The sequence below is a fragment of the Panthera uncia genome, chromosome B1 (assembly GCF_023721935.1).
Source record: "Panthera uncia isolate 11264 chromosome B1, Puncia_PCG_1.0, whole genome shotgun sequence".
Lineage (NCBI taxonomy): Eukaryota > Metazoa > Chordata > Mammalia > Carnivora > Felidae > Panthera > Panthera uncia.
The window spans coordinates 139,807,732-139,827,364 of NC_064811.1; the positions used below are offsets into that span (position 1 = coordinate 139,807,732).

Consider the following 19,633-nt stretch of genomic DNA (forward strand, 5'->3'; position numbering starts at 1 on the left):
ACCCGAGCTGAAACCAAGGGTCAGATGCTTAACCAGCTGAGCCGTCTAGGTGCCCCACTTTAATCCATTTTAGAATATGCCTTCAAGAACAAGGTTCATCATCTTTTTTTTTTTTTTTAATTGTTTAGGGTGAGTTCCCCTGGTTCTCTGTATCTCTGGTCTTCTTCCCTTTATTCATGAAATAAGTTCAGCTTTCTTTATTTGGACCATGTATGGTTATATTGTTTTTATTTAGCACAAAACACTGAGTCACCTGCATGTTAAGTGCTCAATTATATGCCTCAGAATCTATGACTAAAGTTGCTTACTGTTCCACTTTCAGAAATTTTTGTGAAGTATTTTGCTTTAACCAGAGAATATCTTCCCATAGTGTGCTTGAATTTGAAATCTCCACTCTCTACTGGGCATAGATTAGTATCTATAAAATCAACTCCATAGCTTTATGAAAACCTCACCTCAGAAGTGGATATGTTGAAACATACTTATTCCTTATGAAGAAGAGAGTTTTAACAGTTGCTTCTGTGAGAGGTTGGCAAGAATACAGAGTATTTCCTGAAAATAGTTATAGTACAAATAGTCACATCAGAGACTTGTGGAACATATTTCACTGTACAAGCTGGTTAGTTCATTAAAAACTAGCTAATGTGTGAATTAATTGAAAGATAGACCAAAACACTTTAGTCTGGGACTTGGGTTCTGTCACTTTAGGATGATTCTTTAATCATTAGTGTTGAGCACACCACTTTTCCTTATCACATGCAGAAGACATACTATACTTTGGTATCACTCTATTTCTTTATTGTCGTTTGGAAAATTTTATTAATGTGATATTTATATTTTTCATAGTAATATGGCAGTTGTAATAAAAACCTAGTTAGATGAGTGTTGTAATCTAGAATACAAACCTAGTTAGATGAGTGGAATAAAAACCTAGTTAGATGAGTGTTGTTCCATTTTAAGTTGGAACCTTGAATTTGGAATTCTAGGAGCTCACCTTTACATTTTGATCTTTCAAAGCTTTTTAAGTTACATGAGCCCCTAAAGCAGCTGTCTTCGGCTACTGAAATTATGAAAACAGAGTCACTGAGGTCTCATCTCTATCTGAGGAAATTCTCTGTTTCTGGAACAACTGCCATGGATGTACAAATCTAAGTCTGTTATTTTCAAATTTCAAGAAACCGTGTAACAATACAGATATAAACAACCAGTTGAGAAACCTATTAAAAGGAAAATGTCCAGAAGTTAAAATAACAGTTGTGAAAAGTAAAGCAAAAATAAAGAAATTATTAAGTTCTCAAGCATATTCTTCCTGATCAAAAACACCCTCCAAGTAGAGGTTGGAATGGATTCATCAGAGAGAATCTTGTTTCAATTTTGAGTGAAACCTGCTGCTATTGTTTTTGCCTTTAGTGACAAAGTCACATAGCTAAAGCCTGCAGTGTTATGTGTACATGCAAATACTCTTTTTATATTTTTCTCAGTGTTTCAGAGAAAGACTCTAAAGCAAAAGATAATTTTTGTTGATCTTGGAAAATGTAGTCCTAAGAGAAAGTGGAGTCCCATTTGGTAACGATGTAACTTTTTATAATCATTCCTGCAGTGTTGAAAAAAGCAGTGAGATTAAAAAAAAAAAAGTATTTATAAGAACATAAAGCATATACATGCAAAACAATCCAAAGTATGTTTTTGATAATCCACCTTTTTCCCCCCAAATTGACTTATTAATGAAATCCAGTATTAATGTTTCAACGTGATGTTAAGTGAAAACAGCATGCATACTTTTGCACGTACCTGGGTGTTCGCATTTAGCTGCAACTTGCATTTAGTAAAAAGCAGATGCAGGCTTAGGAGGGGCTCTTCTGTTCTTGTCTCTGTCTGCTAAAAGGCTTCTGAAATGTTTCTTAGGTCAAGAATACAATTTTCTGAAGATGGAGCCTGGAGAAGTAAACTCACTTGGAGAAAGATACGATTTTGACAGTATCATGCACTATGCCAGGAACACCTTCTCAAGGTTGGAGTCTCAGGTTATACCTTTTGACTTTTAATTCCTTTCCTCCGTGTGGCTCCTGACAAAGCTATGCTTAACATTAGAACTTGAAGCTCTTTCAAATACTGTTGCCCTCAAGTACAAAAATACTCAATTAAGGTTTATAGCCAACACCAGCATTTGAGATTTTAAAAACACGTTTTCACATTTCCTATCAAATACATACATTCAGATTAAAAATTAAAATGGTATGAATTAATTAAAACTATTTTATATTCCTAAGTCAATTTTAAAAGTCCAATGAAAATGATTATTAGACCAATCAGTATTTTAAATTGGCATAGCATCATTTAAGGAAACGTAGGCATTCACAAATCACATAGGGTACTTGGTTGTTGAGTTGGAATGTTTATTCTCTATTTAAGTTGTGTTCCCTACTGTATATTTTCTATTGCTCAACTACTAGTTATGCTTGAAAGGTGCTTAACTAATTTAATTCTCAAAGAACATATTATGAAGATATTTTGCCTCATGTAATTTAGAATTTCACCACTTATTAACCTTAGATTCATTTCATTAAAGATTTAATGCTATTTTTAAAGAAGGCAATAAATTTAGGTTTCAATAACTTTATTCTAAAGATGACGTCATCAAGCAAATAGTTCCCAGGTAAGGAATTTAGATCTGTCAAATCATTGAAATCATCCCCTTTCCCCATTTATGCTCGTTTTACACTCATATGTCCATTCTAACTCATTCTTTGTGTCCACTTATGTCCACTTCACAATTCATCTAACATCTATTTCTTTTTTTTAATTTTTTTTAAGTTTATTTATTTTGGGGGGGAGGGGCAGAGGAGGAGAGAGAAAGAAGACGCAGGACTCAAAACCACAAACCGTGAGATTATGACCTAAGCCGAAGTCAAGAGTACAATGCTTAACCATCTGAGCCACCCAGATGCCCCTCAAACATCTGTTTCTAAGGACAGGGTCAGAAAGGAGATAAAAAATTCAAATTAATACCCCTGTCTTTTAAAAATAAATCCTTTTTTTAAAAAAATATTTAATTTTTTAAAGATTTTTATTTTTTTTAAGTAATCTCTACACCCAATGCCCACGTTGTAGGTTGAACCTACAACCCCAAAACCAAGAGTCCCATGCTCCACCAACTGAGCCGGCCAGGTGCCCCCTAAAATAATTCTTAATAAAAAGTAAAGAATGATGTGTCAGTGAGCCTTTAATACTTAGATAAATTTTTAAATTATGCTCCTTTAAAAAGACAAAATTATATTATTTAAAAAATTGAGTGTGAACTGTATTTTAATAATTATTCACTGTATTTAATAATTATTTTCTACTGGTGTGTATATATACATATATATAGTTTATACCTGTAGTTTATATATTTATATACTGTGTGTGTGTGTGTGTGTGTATATATTATACAGATATAATACATATATAATATATATATTGTTTTTGGAATTGAATTTAAGTTTTGGTAGAAATACACCCATAAATTTGGCCTAAAATTAATCTCAAAGAGTTATAAAACTTTATTTTTAGACCAGTGTTTGGACTTGAATTTTCCATAGAAACATGTAACAAATGGGATTTGGGTCCCAGTTCAGCCAAGGCACCTCTCATATGTTGGTGTATTATATTATTTAGACCTAAACTGACTTTTGATTCTTTGCAACATAGGAGGTAGTGGAAAGAGGAGAAAATAATTCATTCTTTTTGTCTTTTATAGATGATTAATCTATACCAAAGTCTAAAATATATATTTCCTCTCATTCTGCATTTCTTTTACATGTTTAAATTGCTTCTTTTTCTTCTTTTCCATAAGCCATCCTGCTCTTGCTGCCTGAAGTCCATCGCTCCCACCCCCCACACCATGGTGCTGCATGCCAGCCAGTCTTGACCCATTATTTGTCTTATTCTTCCAAAATTATCCTATTCAGTCTTCCCAGTGAACTTAGAGTGAAAGTAACTATATCTACTTGTGAGAAGAGTTGATGCAATTCACCTTATTTTATTGTTTTGATCTTTAAAGAGAATGTTTACTAACTTGTACATATATTTAAAAACTGAATTCCAGGGGCGTCTGGGTGGCTCAGTTGGTTAAGCGGCCGACTTCGGCTCAGGTCATGATCTCACGGTCCGTGGGTTCGAGCCCCGCGTCGGGCTCTGTGCTGACAGCTCAGAGCCTGGAGCCTGTTTCAGATTCTGTGCCTCCCTCTCTCTGACTCTCCCCCATTCATGCTCTGTCTCTCTCTGTCTCAAAAATAAATAAATGTTAAAAAAAAATTAAAGAAAAAATGAATTCCAGGAGAAAAATTAGTTGTCACAGTTCTTAGCCACCACCTCCAAAGTATTTGAAGCTCTGTGTGTGTGTGTGGTGTGTGTGTGTGTGTGCGTGTGTGTGTGTTAAAAGACACTGAACATAAAATTTGCAATCTTAACTATTTTTTAGTGTACACTTAGTGATGTTAAGTCTATTCACATGGTTGTGAAACGGATGTTTGGAACTTTTTCATCTTGCAAAACTGAAACCCAGTGCCCATTAAACAATATTGCCCAATTCCCCTCTTGCCAGCCCCTGGTGACTACCATTCCACTTTGTGTTTCCATGAACTTGGATACTTTAGATACCTCATTAAGTAGAATAATACAGTATTTGTCCTTTTGTGATTGGCTTATTTCATTTAGCATGATGTCTTCATGGTTTATCCAAGTTGTAGCATGTGAAAGGATTTCCTTCCTTTTCAAGGCTGAATAATTTTCCATTGTATGTATATACCATGTTTTGTTTATCTATTCATCCACTGATAGACATTTGAGTTGCTTCCACTTGTTGGCTATTGTGAATAGTACTGCTATCAATATGGGTATGCAAATATCTTTGCCAAATCCTGTTTTCAATTATTTTGCATATATACCCAGATGTAGGATTGCTGGATCATATGGTAGTTCTATTTTTAATTTTTTGAAGAAACTTCATCATGTTTTCTATAGTAGCTGCACCATTTCACAATCCCACAGCAGTACACAAAGTGTTCCAATTAATCCATATCCTTACCAACATGTGTTATTGTCTCTTTTTTTTTTCTCTTTTTAAATAGTAGCCATCCTAATGGGTATGACTTGATGTTTCATTGCGGTTTTGATTTTCATTTCTTTGATGATTAATGATGTTGAGTATCCTTTCGTGTGCTTTCTAGTTGTGTATTGTCTTTGGAGAAATGTCTATTCAATTCTTTTGGCCATCTTAAAGTCAGATTATTCATTTTTTGTTGTTGAATTGTAGGAGTTCTTTATACATTCTGGCTCCTTATTGGATGTATAATTTGCAAATATTTTCCTTTTTTCATCTTTGCTGCATAGTAGTTTTTTTTTATTTGTGTAGTCCCACTTACCTGATTTTGCTTTTGTTAACTGTGCTTTAGTGTCATATCCAAGAAATTATTGCCAGATTCTATGTCATGAAGGGTTTCCACTATTTTCTTCTAGGATTTTTATAGTTTTGGGATTTGTGTTTAGGTCTTTAATCTATTTTTAGTTAACTTTTTATATAGCTTAAATAATTGCCTAAATTTATTGTTTTATGTGGATATTCAGTTTTCCCAGTATTGTTTATTGAAAAAATATATATATATATTTCTGATTGAGTGTTTTTGGCACCCTTGTTGAAGATTATTTGCTATATTTACTAGGGTTTGTTTCTGAGATTCTTATTCTGTTCCATTGGTCTATAGGTCTGTCTTTATACCAGTAACACACTGCTTTGATTACTTTAGCTTAATAGTGTGTTTTGAAATCACAATGTGTGAGTCTTCCAACTTTGTTGTTTTCAAAATTTTTAACTATTTGAGGTTTTATGAAATTCCATATGAATTTTGGGTCTGTTTTTCTGTCTCTGCAAGAAATTATATTGGGTTTTGATAGAGATTGTGCTGGATCTATAGATCATTTTGTGTCATGTGGACATTTTAACAAATTAAGCATGGAATGTCCATGCCATCCATAAGAATGGAATGTCTTTCCATTTATTTTTGTCTTCTTTAATTTCTTTCAACAATGTTTTGTAGTTTTTAGTTTAGAAGTTTTTCACCTTTTTGGTTGGGCTTATTCCTAAGTACTTTATTCTTTTTGATGGTATTTTAAATGGATTTTTTTTCTTTCTTCTTTTTAAGTTCTTAATGTTTATTCAGTTTTTTGAGAGAGAGAGACAGAGACAGAGCAAAAGTGGGGGAGGAGCAGAGAGAGGGAGACCCAGAATCTGAAGTAAGCTCCAGGCTCTGTGTTGACAGACATGGGGCTCGAGCTCACAAACTGTGAGATCATAACCTGAAGTCAGACGCTTAACCGCCTGAGCCACCCAGATGCCCCTGGAATTGTTTTTCTTCATTTCCTTTTCAGATTGTTCATTGTTATTGTATGGAATTGCAACTGATTTTTGTGTGTTCAGTTTGAATGAATTTATTCAACTTTGCTGAATTTATTAGTTCTAACTTTTTTTGTGGACTCCTTAAGGTTTTCTACGTATAGGATTATATGATCTGCAAAAAGAAGATTTCAATTCTTTCTTTCTTATTTTACTTCTTTTTCTTGCCTAATTGCTCTGGCTACAACTTCCAATACTATGTTGAATAGAAGTGGTGAGAGTGGACATTTCTGCTTTGTTCTTGATCTTAGATGAAAAACTCAGTTTTTCACTGCTGAGTATGATGTTAGCTGTAGGTTTTTCATTCATGGTCTTTATGTTGAGATGGTTTCCTTCTATTCCTAGTTCGTTGAAAGTTTTTATCTTGAAAGGTGTGAATTTTGTCAAATGAGTTTTCTACATCAGTTAGATGAACATGTGGTTTTTTGTTCTTCATTCTATTAATGCAAATATTTGAAATTTTATATATTTTTTCTATTCTGGATCCAGGGAGTCTGTAAAAGTTTTAGTTGTTTTCATGAATGTAGCCCATCAGCAGATTTGGGTACTTACTTTTAGGGAGAATAGGACTAGATAAATGGGATCTTTATATGCATGGGTAATTTGGAATATAGAGGCTTGTTAACTGGGATTGCCCATTTTTCATTAATAAAAAAATTACAAATTTTTTTACAAAAGAAAATTTTACAAAGTTTCTTTAAAAAGCATAGCTCATTCACTCTTCTCATGTAGATGGAGCCAGTGAAGATTAGTATGTGAAGCCTTTTGTAATCTGTCTCTGGCCTATTGATAGTGCCTCACTGAGGGTAGTCAGGAAGAGCCTGCATTACTTAATGGCCTGGATGTGGAGGGAGAGAATTGTTAACTTCCTGCCACAAAGAAAGAACAAAAGAAATGGTGACTTACACCTTCTGAATGAGAGTTTACCTCAGTAGAGAGAAGAAGTCAAAATTCATCACTCTGTTGTCTGAGTTTGAATATATCCATGCCAAGATGTCCTTGACCTTTTCAAGTTGAACTGTTTTGAAAACTGGAAAAAACCAACCTTTAAAGATTACAAATCTGTTTTTAGAAATAGAAAATAGTGAATACTTTGTTGGTGCTGAAGTACTACAGAAATGGCAGCCCTTCACTAATTTGGACTTACCCTATTGAATGTATATGTTGATTCATGAAGTGTAGTTGACGAATGGCTTTTCTCAATGCTACCCTATTTTATAGCCCTACTTCCCCTTCAATTGCACTGGCCTAGCTGTAGTTGCATCTAATTAAGTATGTTAAGTATGTGCAAGCTCTCACTTTTGCTAGTCAACTCCCATAAATCATTAGTTTCCCTCCCTACTTTTATCTCAGGCAGTATGCATGTGGCGTTCTATAGATACTCAAATTTATAGAGTTCCATTCTCTATTTGCGTTATCCGGGTTTTATCTAAAAGATCACTACCCTGACCTCGGAGCCAGAGAGGTTAGTCATAAAATACTCATAGATCATGTCACTCCTCTGTTTACCATCTTCCAAATATTAACAGTTTTCCTCAGGCTAAGAGTCACATTATCTGTGTGACACTCAAACACTTTAAGGATCCTCCCATCTCTGAGCCATTGAATTTCCTGTTTTTTTCTCTCTGGAAGTCTCTACTCCCATTTACCCACAATGCCCCCGCCTTCACTCCCTTCATGTTTGCCCAATTTGTCAACTTCCAAGTGAGTTTTCCTTTGATCTCACTGTTTAAAAGCTACCCCATCACTGGGTAATCAATATCCATCTTCACTTCTTTTTCTCCATAGTACCTGTCACTATCTCAGTTGTCAATCTTTTGTTTAATGTCTCTCACCCCACACTAAAATGTGAGAATCATAAATGTTTATTAAAGGCTATAAATCCAGACTTACAACAGTGCTTAGTTAGTATTCCCTAAAGGAAAGAAGAAGTAGAGGTGAAATTTCCTTTAACTTGTATTTAATATACAATGTATTCATTAAAGTTTTGGAAAGGCGTATCATGTCTTTCATCTTATTTAAATTTTTTTTTTTACAATTGTATTTCTTAATTTCAAATACTTTTGGGGCACCTGGATGGTTCAGTTGGCTGAGCTTCCGACTCTTGAATCTGGCTTAGGTCATGATCCCACATGCAGTTGAGCCCCGTGTTGAGCTCTGCACTGAGCATGGAGCCTGCTTAGGATGCTCTCTCTCTCTCTCTCTCCCTCCCCTTTTTGTCCCTCCCCTGCTCTTGCTCTCTCTCTCTCTCTCTCCCTAGAATAATAATTAAAAAAAAAAAACTAATTTCAAATACTTTTATAGAAAGCTTTTCTTTTTTTGAAATCCTTCTTACTACTGGAATAGTTTCCCACTCTAACTTTTAAGCTCAGTTCTTCCTTTAGAGCTATAAATGTTGATATTCATTGCAAAATTAAGATTATCTTTAGTGCAGTATATTCAGAATTTTTAGTTTTGAATATTAAGAAGATGTTGAGTTTTATCATGACCTTGGTCTCACAACTCATTGTCTCTAAGTTAGCATCATGGGTGCATTGCTAGTTTTATCCTCTTAATTTTACCACGAAAATTTTATTTTCTAAGGTTTTTTTAAATTTTTTTTAACGTTTATTTATTTTTGAGACAGAGAGAGACAAAGCATGAACGGGGGAGGGCTAGAGAGGGAGACACAGAATCTGAAACAGGCTCCAGGCTCTGAGCCGTCAGCACAGAGCCCGACGCGGGGCTCGAACTCACGGACTGCGAGATCATGACCTGAACCGAAGTCGGACGCTTAACCGACTGAGCCACCCAGGCGCCCCTAAGTTTGTTTTTTAATGTTTATTTTTGAGAGAGATAGAGAGTGCAAGCAGGGAAAGGGAAGAGAGAGAGGGTGACACAGAATCCGAAGCAGGCTCCAGTCTGAGCTGTCAGCACAGAGCGTGACGTGGGGCTCGAACCCACAAACTGCAAGATCGTGACCTGAGCTGAAGTCTGATGTTTAACCGACTGAGCCACCCAGGCACCCCAAAAATTTTATTTTCTTTCTGTGTGTGCATTTATCAAAAAACTATTTTGCTTTAAACTGTTGTTTCTAAAATTTGACACTTTCTTTTTTCTTGTTCTTTTAATATATACTTTGATACTTGGACTTCTAAGAATACATGGGTTAATTAGTAATTTAACTAAAAAATAACATATTTTGCTTGACTTTTACAATCTTAGTAACCTTAAAAATATGTATTATACATTGTCCTTAAAAATAGATTTCTATGAGGAGAATTTGTTTTACAATTTAGTAATCCAAGGGTTCTTAGATCTGCTTAAAAGACTAAAATAAAAACCGTGGTTTACTTGGTGTGGGAAGCTATGTAGAATTCTAGATTTTAAAAATCATTTCTAAATTAAAGTGAATTTCATCATTGACTTTATGCTAGGTATACAGTTTAACACAACTTTTTTTTTTTTCCTACTTTGATGAACATGTTTTGAAAGTCTGGCGCACTATTTAAATTTCAACACTGATGCTTTTTCCTTTTAATTGACACGATTTTGAAAAAAAAATAATCTTATACTTGTAAGGAATGTAATTGTCTTAATTTGGTGACTTATGTGTGGCTTGCTTCTGATTTTTTTCAGGGGGATGTTTCTGGATACTATTCTCCCATCTCGTGATGATAATGGCATACGTCCTGCAATCGGTCAGCGAACCCGTTTAAGCAAAGGAGATATTGCACAGGCAAGAAAGCTGTATAGATGTCCAGGTATTGCACCATACGAAAACAGAACCATAATTGTGCCTGATTGCGCTCTTTCCAGATGAATAAGCCACAGTTTACTGAACTGTTTACTTGTGTCTCTCCATGCTGGCAAGTGACGTATTCAGTTCAAAGTCAGTTAATCATAAAATGAAATGAGAGAACTCTGGAACACCCATTGATATAATTAAAAACAAATTGCTAGAAATCAAATTTAAGGCACAGGGATAGTATGTTTTATTTGTTTTAACTTAACAAGTAAAAGAACAAAAAAGCATGATTGTTTCATAGTTGTTATTAAATAGTTGCATGATTTCATAGTCAAATGTTGAATTTTCTTGCCAACATAAAAAGAATATTTTTTATTTCAACTTCAGAATTGAGTACTAAGTGATCTTTTTTCTTGCAAATACTATCATTAATGGTATACAAATTCAAATTTTATTAGTTTGAATTTTATAACTTTTTTTGAAATAACTGAGTTCTAGCCATGTTGCTAGTGAGTGACTGTATGTTTCGCTACTGGATAAAGTTGTGAAAAAGAGATTAAGGGAAGGTGTTAGTACGAATGTTCCAAGACTCAATCGTCTAAGAGAGAAAAAAAGGGTTTGCTTCCAAACTGGAAATACTGCATACTTTATGCTCCTCCTCCATAGTCAAAATCCTTTGAAACATCCTAATTCTAAGAAATATGTTTAGCTTTGGGGCGCCTGGGTGGCGCAGTCAGTTAAGTGCCCGACTTCAGCCAGGTCACGATCTCGCGGTCCGTGAGTTCGAGCCCCGCGTCAGGCTCTGGGCTGATGGCTCGGAGCCTGGAGCCTGTTTCCGATTCTGTGTCTCCCTCTCTCTCTGCCCCTCCCCCGTTCATGCTCTGTCTCTCTCTGTCCCAAAAATAAATAAAAAACGTTGAAAAAAAAAATTAAAAAAAAAAAAAAAGAAATATGTTTAGCTTTGGTTAGCACAGCTTTCCCCCAAATTTTGGTTCATGTATATATGAATGTATGTGTGGTATTTATTTTTTTAATGTAAATTTCCACAGGAAAGATGGGTTTGTAAGTGAATGGTACCACTGTGACAAAAGAAATGAATGATCCTTGGGTAATTTCTGTCAATACTGGATGTACCATACTTTTTAACTTTGAGTGCAGAAAATTTGTGGGAAAATTGTGTGACTAATAACACTTAAATGAGTAGAAAGTTCACATATAAAACCAGTTTGATTGTCTCTCTAAAAACATATATACATATATATAACACTTAGAAAGCAAACTGGAGATACGTTTGCACACTGAATTGTAAGAAAGGCAGTGAGTAGGAATCAAAAAAGTAGTAAAAATTTGTGACACTATAATTTTAAGCCTATAGGTCTTAAATATTTAAGTTATTAATAGGAAGATAAGTATAGTTTTCACTTGAGATTTTCATTATGTACATACATAAATAGGCTATTTTTTTCTTTAAATGCAGTAATAATGTGTAAATTGGTTTGTTAATACAGTAAAACCACATTCATGAAGGTACCATCATCAGTGAGAAAGGTATCTTGTGTTTTTAAAGCAGTATAAAAGGCAAGTTGCTTATTAATGGCATGATGAAGACAGAGCTAAGAAATATATGTATTAAAAAATAAAAATATATTAACTTTTAGTTCACAAAATCTTTGAGAATGACTTTTTTCCTATCTTGGACTGTTTAATGCCCACCAAACAAATCCCTCCTTGTCTGTCTTTTTTCTGTCTCTTGCTCTTTCTGTTTCTCTCTCTCTCTCTCTCTCTCTCTCTCTCTCTCTCTCTCTCTCTGTCTCTCGGCCAGTGTGTGTGTGTGTGTGTGTGTGTGTGTGTGTGTGTGTGTCTTTCTCTGCAGTCCTTAGCTTTGAGCCCTGTATATGGTTATGTATTTAACATTCTTCATTACTTTACAATGGGGAGTCCTAATGATATTGGTATAAATATAGGCCAAATAAACTTAAGTTACACTGATGTAGTAGGTTTACCAGTAACTCCAAGAATATCAGTGGAATAATGTTAAAGATTAATAACTGTACATAGAAGACTAAATAGGATGACTTATTTGAGAATCACCTGGGAAGAAAGTGTTTATAAAATGAAATCTGGTTGTGTCTTTTTTATTTGTACTTTTTAAAAAAGTTTATTTATTTTGAGAGAGAGAGAGAGAGGGCAACCAGGGGAAGGGACAGACAGAGAGAGAGACAGAGCAAGAGAGAGAATCCCATGTAAGCTCTCTGCTCTCGCATGGAGCCCGATGCAGGGCTGGAACTCATGAACCCTGAGATCATGACCTGAGAAACCAAGAGTGGGAAACAACCCACTTGAGCCACCCAGGTGCCCCTAGCTATGTCTTGGTTTTAATACAGAAAGAAGGTATAAAACTGCATATTCCTTTGGAGTTTCTCCTGTTTTCTTTTGTTAGAAATTGCTCGTGAATAGATCCAATCAGAGGCATTTGGCTATACCATTCCAACTCTTTACTTTGTATCAGTTTATGCTCAAAGCTCTACTAGATCTGCATTTTATAAAGGTATTCCTTAAAAATTTAATCTTGAAAGGAATGCTGACCTGATTCACACTTAAATATGTGACGTTGTGGCTTTTATGATCTGTGATAAGTCCAAGGGGCCCTGGGTCCAAGAGGGCAGACTTCTAATGGGCAGGTTATAATTCACAGACTGAAAATATTGTTGCTGTTCCACTAATAACATAGGAAATGTATTTTTATCTATTAGAGATGAACAGCATTAAAATATATGTATCTCTAATTCCATTAAAACAATATACACTGTTGTTTTTTATGAGACTTTCTAGCTGATAAAGAACGTGTAATCCATTATTATGTTTGTCTATATATATGCCAAAGATATAAATTAGATTTGTATGTGAAACCTGAATTACTTATGCAGTCGGTGCCTACTAATTATGAAAAAGTTCCCTTCAGGAATAAAGTTGTGTTTTTAAGGTGATGGAACAAAGATAACGTTTCCTTTGGTTTAGAATTATTTTCATTGCCATTTCTTGTTCTTTTAGAAGCAGACAAGAACAATCTCCTTATGCATTGTTAATATAAAGAAAGAATATGATCCTTCACAGCCCTGCCACTCTTCTGACATAAGAGCTGGTCATCCATCGCTAGGCCACGTAGGCCCAGAAAGGGGAAGGAAGGGAAACAAAGGGAGAGCTTCTAAACCCCAGGATTCATTAGGTTTCAGGACAGTGCTGCTCAAAGGCCAATCCTGTGTCCTTTGGACAGCTGCCAAGTCTTTCTAGCATTAAGGAACCCTAAAAGGATGCCCACTAATGCTGCTTTCAACACCTGTCATTAAAATCCTTTGCATCCTACATCCTGTCAGGACCAGATACACCCATGTAGTGGTGGATGATGATGATGATTATTATTATTATTATTATCATTATACTCTTCATCTTCCCTTTATGCCAGTAATCAGCAGTTTGCTTCTGAAGGAGATCTTCTCTAGGGCACATGAGTTGGAGTGGATATTCTTCTCTTCATAAATCAGTAATGTGTGCTATTGTTTCTCTCTTTGTTTTCCTTGTGATTCTCATTTTCTCAGTGTATTTTTCTACTTTGATCTAATCATAGGATTTCCTTTCCTTTTTTATTTCTAAACTGTTTAACAGTCACTGGTCTTCATTTGCATTTTCTCTTAATTTAGTTTTTATCTAGTGCCATAACCCTTTTACCCCCTTTTTTTTTTTACTTAGTACTTATACCCACCATCAACCCTAATATTCTCTCAGTAAATCTTCCCCAACTAAATATGTCAAGTAACATAATCAAATCAGGAAAAATATAAAATAAATGGTTATGTAAAAAGAAAGAGCCTTCCGAGGATTAGAATCTTTTTTGTTACGTAAAAGCGTGTACGTATTCACACATCAGCACACGTACAGTCCGTGTTCACAGATTTAAAAGCTCTCAGGGCTGGTACACACACAGCATGTGTGCAGGATATCCCTGTCTATGGATGCGCATTTGTGTGGAGGTTTTAGGGATGGAAGGCCAGGTTCAGCAAGCATAGAGTCTGAATATTAAAAACTTCACACTGCTTCAAACATTTGTTTCATTAAATTTACCTTTAAAATTGATATAAGGTTCTTGGCAGTTTGCCAAACATTAATCTCTTGGTTCCTCATCTAATTTTCTGAGATTCCAGGTAGTATATACCTTCTATACAGGCTTGTATATACACAATTCTTGGCTAAAATATTGCCCCACATGCAAAAGAATTAACTCAGCCATTTTTTCCCGCATTTATTCGTGGCCTCATTTATTCATCTCCCTGTAAACATTCCCTAGTTCCGTGGATGGTACCGTGCAGAGGTCCTCAGGCAGCCGAAGCCAGAACTGTGGTGAGCATTCTCACCTCGTTCCTCCCTCACTTCTTGCAGTGAGTCAGTCCTGCTGCCTTCCTAAAATCTTGCATTCTTGCACATCCCCTAGTCCAGGGAACCTCCGCTTTTGTCTGGATTGCTGCAATGCCTCCTAATTCACCTCTTGCTTCCATTCTTACATCTCTTTATTTCTCCGGCCATGTTTCTGTTAAAGTGGCTTTAAAAAAAAAATGTTTATTTATTTTAGTTTTGAGAATCCAAAGCAGGCTCCAGGCTCCCAGCTGTCAGCATAGAGCCCGATGCAGGGCTTGAACTCAGGAACCTGAGGTCACGACCTGAGCCTAAGTCGGATGCTTAAATGACTGAGCCACCCGGGAGCTCCTAAAGTGGCTGTTTAACATGCAAATGTTGCTCTGCCTATTTGTAGGATAAAGGCTAATTTCCTTTCCATTATGTCACTTCAAGATTTTTTCCACTCTTCCCTGAGTGTTTTCTCTAGTTAGTTCCTCTACAGCCTCATTTGTCACCTCTACTTCTTCACGCTCCTGACACCATTGTATGCTTGCCTCTGGCCTCTTCCTCCAGCCAGAAGGCTGGCAACTGCATCCTGGTAAATCCTAGCTCATATTGAGGATTCAGCTCCTATGTCATCTCCTCCTTAAAGACTCTCTGGTCTCCCAGGACTCTACTGCGGTAAATGCCTTATTTGATCCTGGTCTTTGTATCTTACTCATCTAATCATCAGTTCATTTGCCATTTCCCACACTAGAGTATAAGCTGTCGTGGGCTTGGAGTTGGGGTTTCCCTTTCGGTGTTCTGAATCTGATGTAGATTAAGTGCTCAATAAATAGTTGCTGTATGAATGAATGAGTCACCGTTAACCCGTGAAAGGCACCGTGCCAGATGCTGTGGCCACAGAAGAGGAAGCATAGACAACACACACAAATGGCTGAGCCTCTGGGGTATCACACAGACGATATCACTTGGTGAGGAAGTAACTCTCATCCTTAAAGGATGCTACTGCAGTTCTGTGAGGAGTGCACACTGGGGGAGGATGGCTCCTTGGAGTGGGCGCTTATGCTTCACTTTAAAGGGTGATTCAGACTAGGCTAGGTAGTTACTACTGAAATGTGCTTTAAAATATTTCAGTAATTAGGGGCACCTGGGTGGCTCAGTGGGCTGAGCACCAGGCTCTTGGTTTCGACTCAGGTTGTGATCTTGTGATCCTGTGATTCATGACTTCGAACCCCCCATGAGGTTGAGCCCCACGGTGAGTTTGAGCCCACTTGTGAGCTCCAGCCCCACATTGGGCTTGCTGCTCTCAGCATGGAGGCTGCTTCAGATCCTCTGTCCCCTTTCTCTCTCTGCCCCTCACCCGCTCGCAAGTGTGAGTCTCTCCCTCTCAAAAATAAAACATTTTAAGAAATAACATAACTGGAGTAATTAATCTCACATTATTTCTCAGGTGATTTAGGATTCCTTTTAGCATTTCCTTGTCTTAAAGTCATTTTAAACCCACATTTTATTTATTATATTTAAAAGCTTACGGATGTAAATATAAGTTAATTAGGTAGTACTAAGTTGATTGGATACAATTTTATTTCTTCCCCTAATCTAGAATTTGTCAAGCTCCTTTGGGAAGAGATTTATCTAACAGAAATTATTGTGTATATCTACCTATGTTTTCTATAACCTTAATAAAATTATAATTGTGATCCTATGGAATATGGAGAAAGTTAAGTTCTCAATCTTTGGTATTTGATAATATTACAGACATTTGATAAGGACAGTATCTGTAGGTGGAAGTGAAGACAGCTGCAAATTTAAGCATGTAATTAATAGGAAAAGAGTTTGTAATAATTGTTCAACAAAACACAATCCAAATAGCATTTATACAATTTAAACACAATTTTCTATTCTGGAAGAATAAGGTATATGCGAATTACCTGATTCGGAAGTGAAATTAATCCTATGATAAAGTACTTAGAAGTTTAACTGCCTTTTTGTTACTAATTGTTTTTTATTTTGGCAAAACAAACACATAATATGAGATCTATCTTATTACCGAATTTGTAGTTGCACAGTAAATACTGTTAACTCTATGCACATGGTTGTACAGCAGATCTCCAGAACTTTTTCATCTTGCATGATTGAAACTCTATACCCACTGAGCAACAGCTCTTCATTTCCCTCTTCCCCAGCCCCTAGTAACCAGCATTCCACTTTCCACTTCTATGAGTTTGACTCTTTAGAACCCTCGTGTAAATGGAATCATGCAGTACTTATCTCTCCGTAACTGTAATGTCTCTGTAACTGACATTGGCATAATGTCCTCCAGATTTATCTGTTTTGTAGCATATGACAGATTTCTTTGTTTTAAGGCTGAATAATATTCTGTTTTATGTATATACCGTAGTTTCTTTATTCATTCATCTACTGATGGATGTTTAGAGTATTTCTGTCTCTTGGCCAATGTGAATAATGCTGCAGTGAATACAGGAGCATGCATGTTTTTTCAGGATCCTGTTTGTAATTCTTTTGAATAAATACCCAGAAGTGGGATTGTTGGATCGTTTGGGAATTATATATATATATAATTTTTGAGGAAATTCCACACTGTTTTCCATGGTGGCTCCACTATTTTATATGTCTGCCAACAGTGCACAAAGGCTACATTTTCTCCCATTTCCATGAAAATACTTCTTATTTTCTGTTTTTGTTTGTTTGTTGATAATGGCCATCCTAACAGATGTGAAGTGTTACTTCATTGTAGTTTTGATTTGCAGTTCCCTGATGATTAGTGATGTTGAGCATTTTTTTTTTTCGTATGCATGTGGATCATTTATATGGCTTCTGTTCCCATTTTTAAATTGGGTTATTTTGTTTTTTCCTACTGACTTGTAGGAGTTTCTCATATATTTTGAATACTAACCCCTCATGAGATATATGATTTGCAAATATTTTCCCCCATTCAGAAAGTTGTTGTTCCCTTTGGTGCACAGAAGCTGTTTTAGTTTGATGTAGTCTCACTTGTCCATTTTGCTTTTATTTCCAGTGCTTTTGGTGTCGTATCCAAGAAATCATTGCCAGAATTACTGTTCTAAAGCTTTTCACCTGTTTTCTTCTAGAAGTTTTATAGTTTTGGGTCTTACATTTAAGTGTTTAATTCATTTTATGTTCATTTTTGTGTATGGTATAAGAAAAGTGTCCAATTTCATTTTTCTGTAATGTGTATATCTGGTTTCTTCAATGCCGTTTGTTAAAGAGACTATCCGTTCCCCATTGAGTAGTCTTGTCACCCTTGTTGAAGGTCATTTGACCATATATATATACATGGGTTTATTTTTGGGCTGTCTGTTCTCTTCTGTTGGTCTGTATGTCTATCCTATGCCAGTATCATACTGTTTGGAATACTGTAGCTTTGTAATATGTTTTAAAGTCAGGAAGTGGGAGACTCTAGCTTAGATTTTCTCAAGAGTGTTTTGGCTATTGTGGGTTTGTGGTTCTTTGTGAATATCAGGATTTAGTTTTTTCTCTCCCTGCAAGAAATGCCATTGAGATTTTGATAGAGATTGTGTTGACTCTGTGGATTGCTTTGGGTAATATGGATATTTTAACAATACCATGTCTTCCAATCATGAATACAGGTCATCATTCCATTGATTTGTGTTATCTTTAATTTTTTTTTCAGCAGTGTTTTGTAGTTTACAGTGTACAAGTCTTTTGCCTCATTGATTTATTGCCAAGTATTTTATTATTTTTGATGCTATTATAAATAGGATTATTTTCTTAATTTCCTTTTGAAATTGTTTGTTGTTGGTGGATAGAGATGCAACTGATTTTTTGTGTCCTGCAACTTTGCTGAATTTGTTTATTAGTTCTAACAGTTTTATGTGTATGTGGAATGTTTACTGTTTTATATTTTAAGATTGTGTCATCTGCCTACAGAGATAGAAGTTTAATTTCTGAATTATATTTAGTTTTACAGTAATTTTTATTAGGACAGTTATAATAATAATTTGCCTGTTTATATTTCTTTATGTCTTTTTTTCCCTCCTAAATATGACATATTAAGTTCAAACATATATTCAAACCCTTTAGACCACAATCTTCCTGGAAGAGGTTTCTATGGGTTAAGAGGATTCAGGGCATAATAACATTTGACCCCTACAAAGCAACTTTATTAAGTATATGTTAATAAGATGACCACTTAACAAAAGAAAACTGAAGCTGAAACTTTTGTGACTTAATTGTATGGCATAATTAATAAGTGGTAATGCCATAACTAAAACTTAGTTTTCTCATCCATGGACTTTGTTGAGTAAATGAACCGACAATGCATTTTAACTTAGTAGTGCCACTTTTTTTTTCTTGCTGATTTTCCTTTAGTTTTTTAATAATAGACTTTGCTTTTTACACCTGAGCATTAATTAATGTATGGCTGGGGAAAGTGAAATATCTTTTGTAGTAGGGATCAGGTAGCCTGGGACAACCACATTTACTGAGGTAAATGCACAAACAGTTATAGGCATTATGAGCAAGTACTATATAATGGATTTACTTAACATATATTTTTAAAGTTTATTTATTTTGAGAGATAGAAAGAGTTCACGTGTGTGTGTATGTGGGGTGGGCGAGATGCAGAGGGAGGGAGACAGAGAATCCCAAGTAGGCTCTGTGCTCTCAGCACAGAGCTCCATGTGGGGCTCTATCTCATGAACTATGAGATCATGACCTGAGCTGAAAATCAAGAGCTGGATGCTCAACCAACTGGGCCACCCAGTTGCCCCAAATTTACTTAATATTTTGAATTAAATTGTGTATTCTGGTTATTTTCACTTTATAGCGTTTTCCGTTTTATCTATTTATCAGAACAGTGTTATTTGTGTACATCTATGAATGAAATATACTTAATTGATTTATTTCCACTTACTAAATCCAGTACCAGCATTCTGTGTGGCTTAGTGTAGTTTTTAATCATTAAAGAATTTATTTTTATACTGCTATGAATTATAGTTTTTTTCATTGACACACACTCGACTCCCAAATGATTATTTAGCATCTGAACTGATCCTACTCAGAAGTGCATTGTTTGC

At 35.5% G+C, this 19,633-nt stretch overlaps 1 protein-coding gene across 1 annotated transcript in view; it reads left to right on the forward strand.

Annotated features, from left to right (window-relative positions):
• TLL1 (tolloid like 1) overlaps positions 1-19,633 on the forward strand; it is a 212,377-nt gene that overhangs the window by 116,832 nt on the left and 75,912 nt on the right. The window contains exons 7-8 of the mRNA XM_049631294.1: positions 1,906-2,011; positions 10,052-10,176. Coding sequence (XP_049487251.1) covers positions 1,906-2,011; positions 10,052-10,176 — 231 coding nt within the window. The remainder of the gene's footprint in view (positions 1-1,905; positions 2,012-10,051; positions 10,177-19,633) is intronic.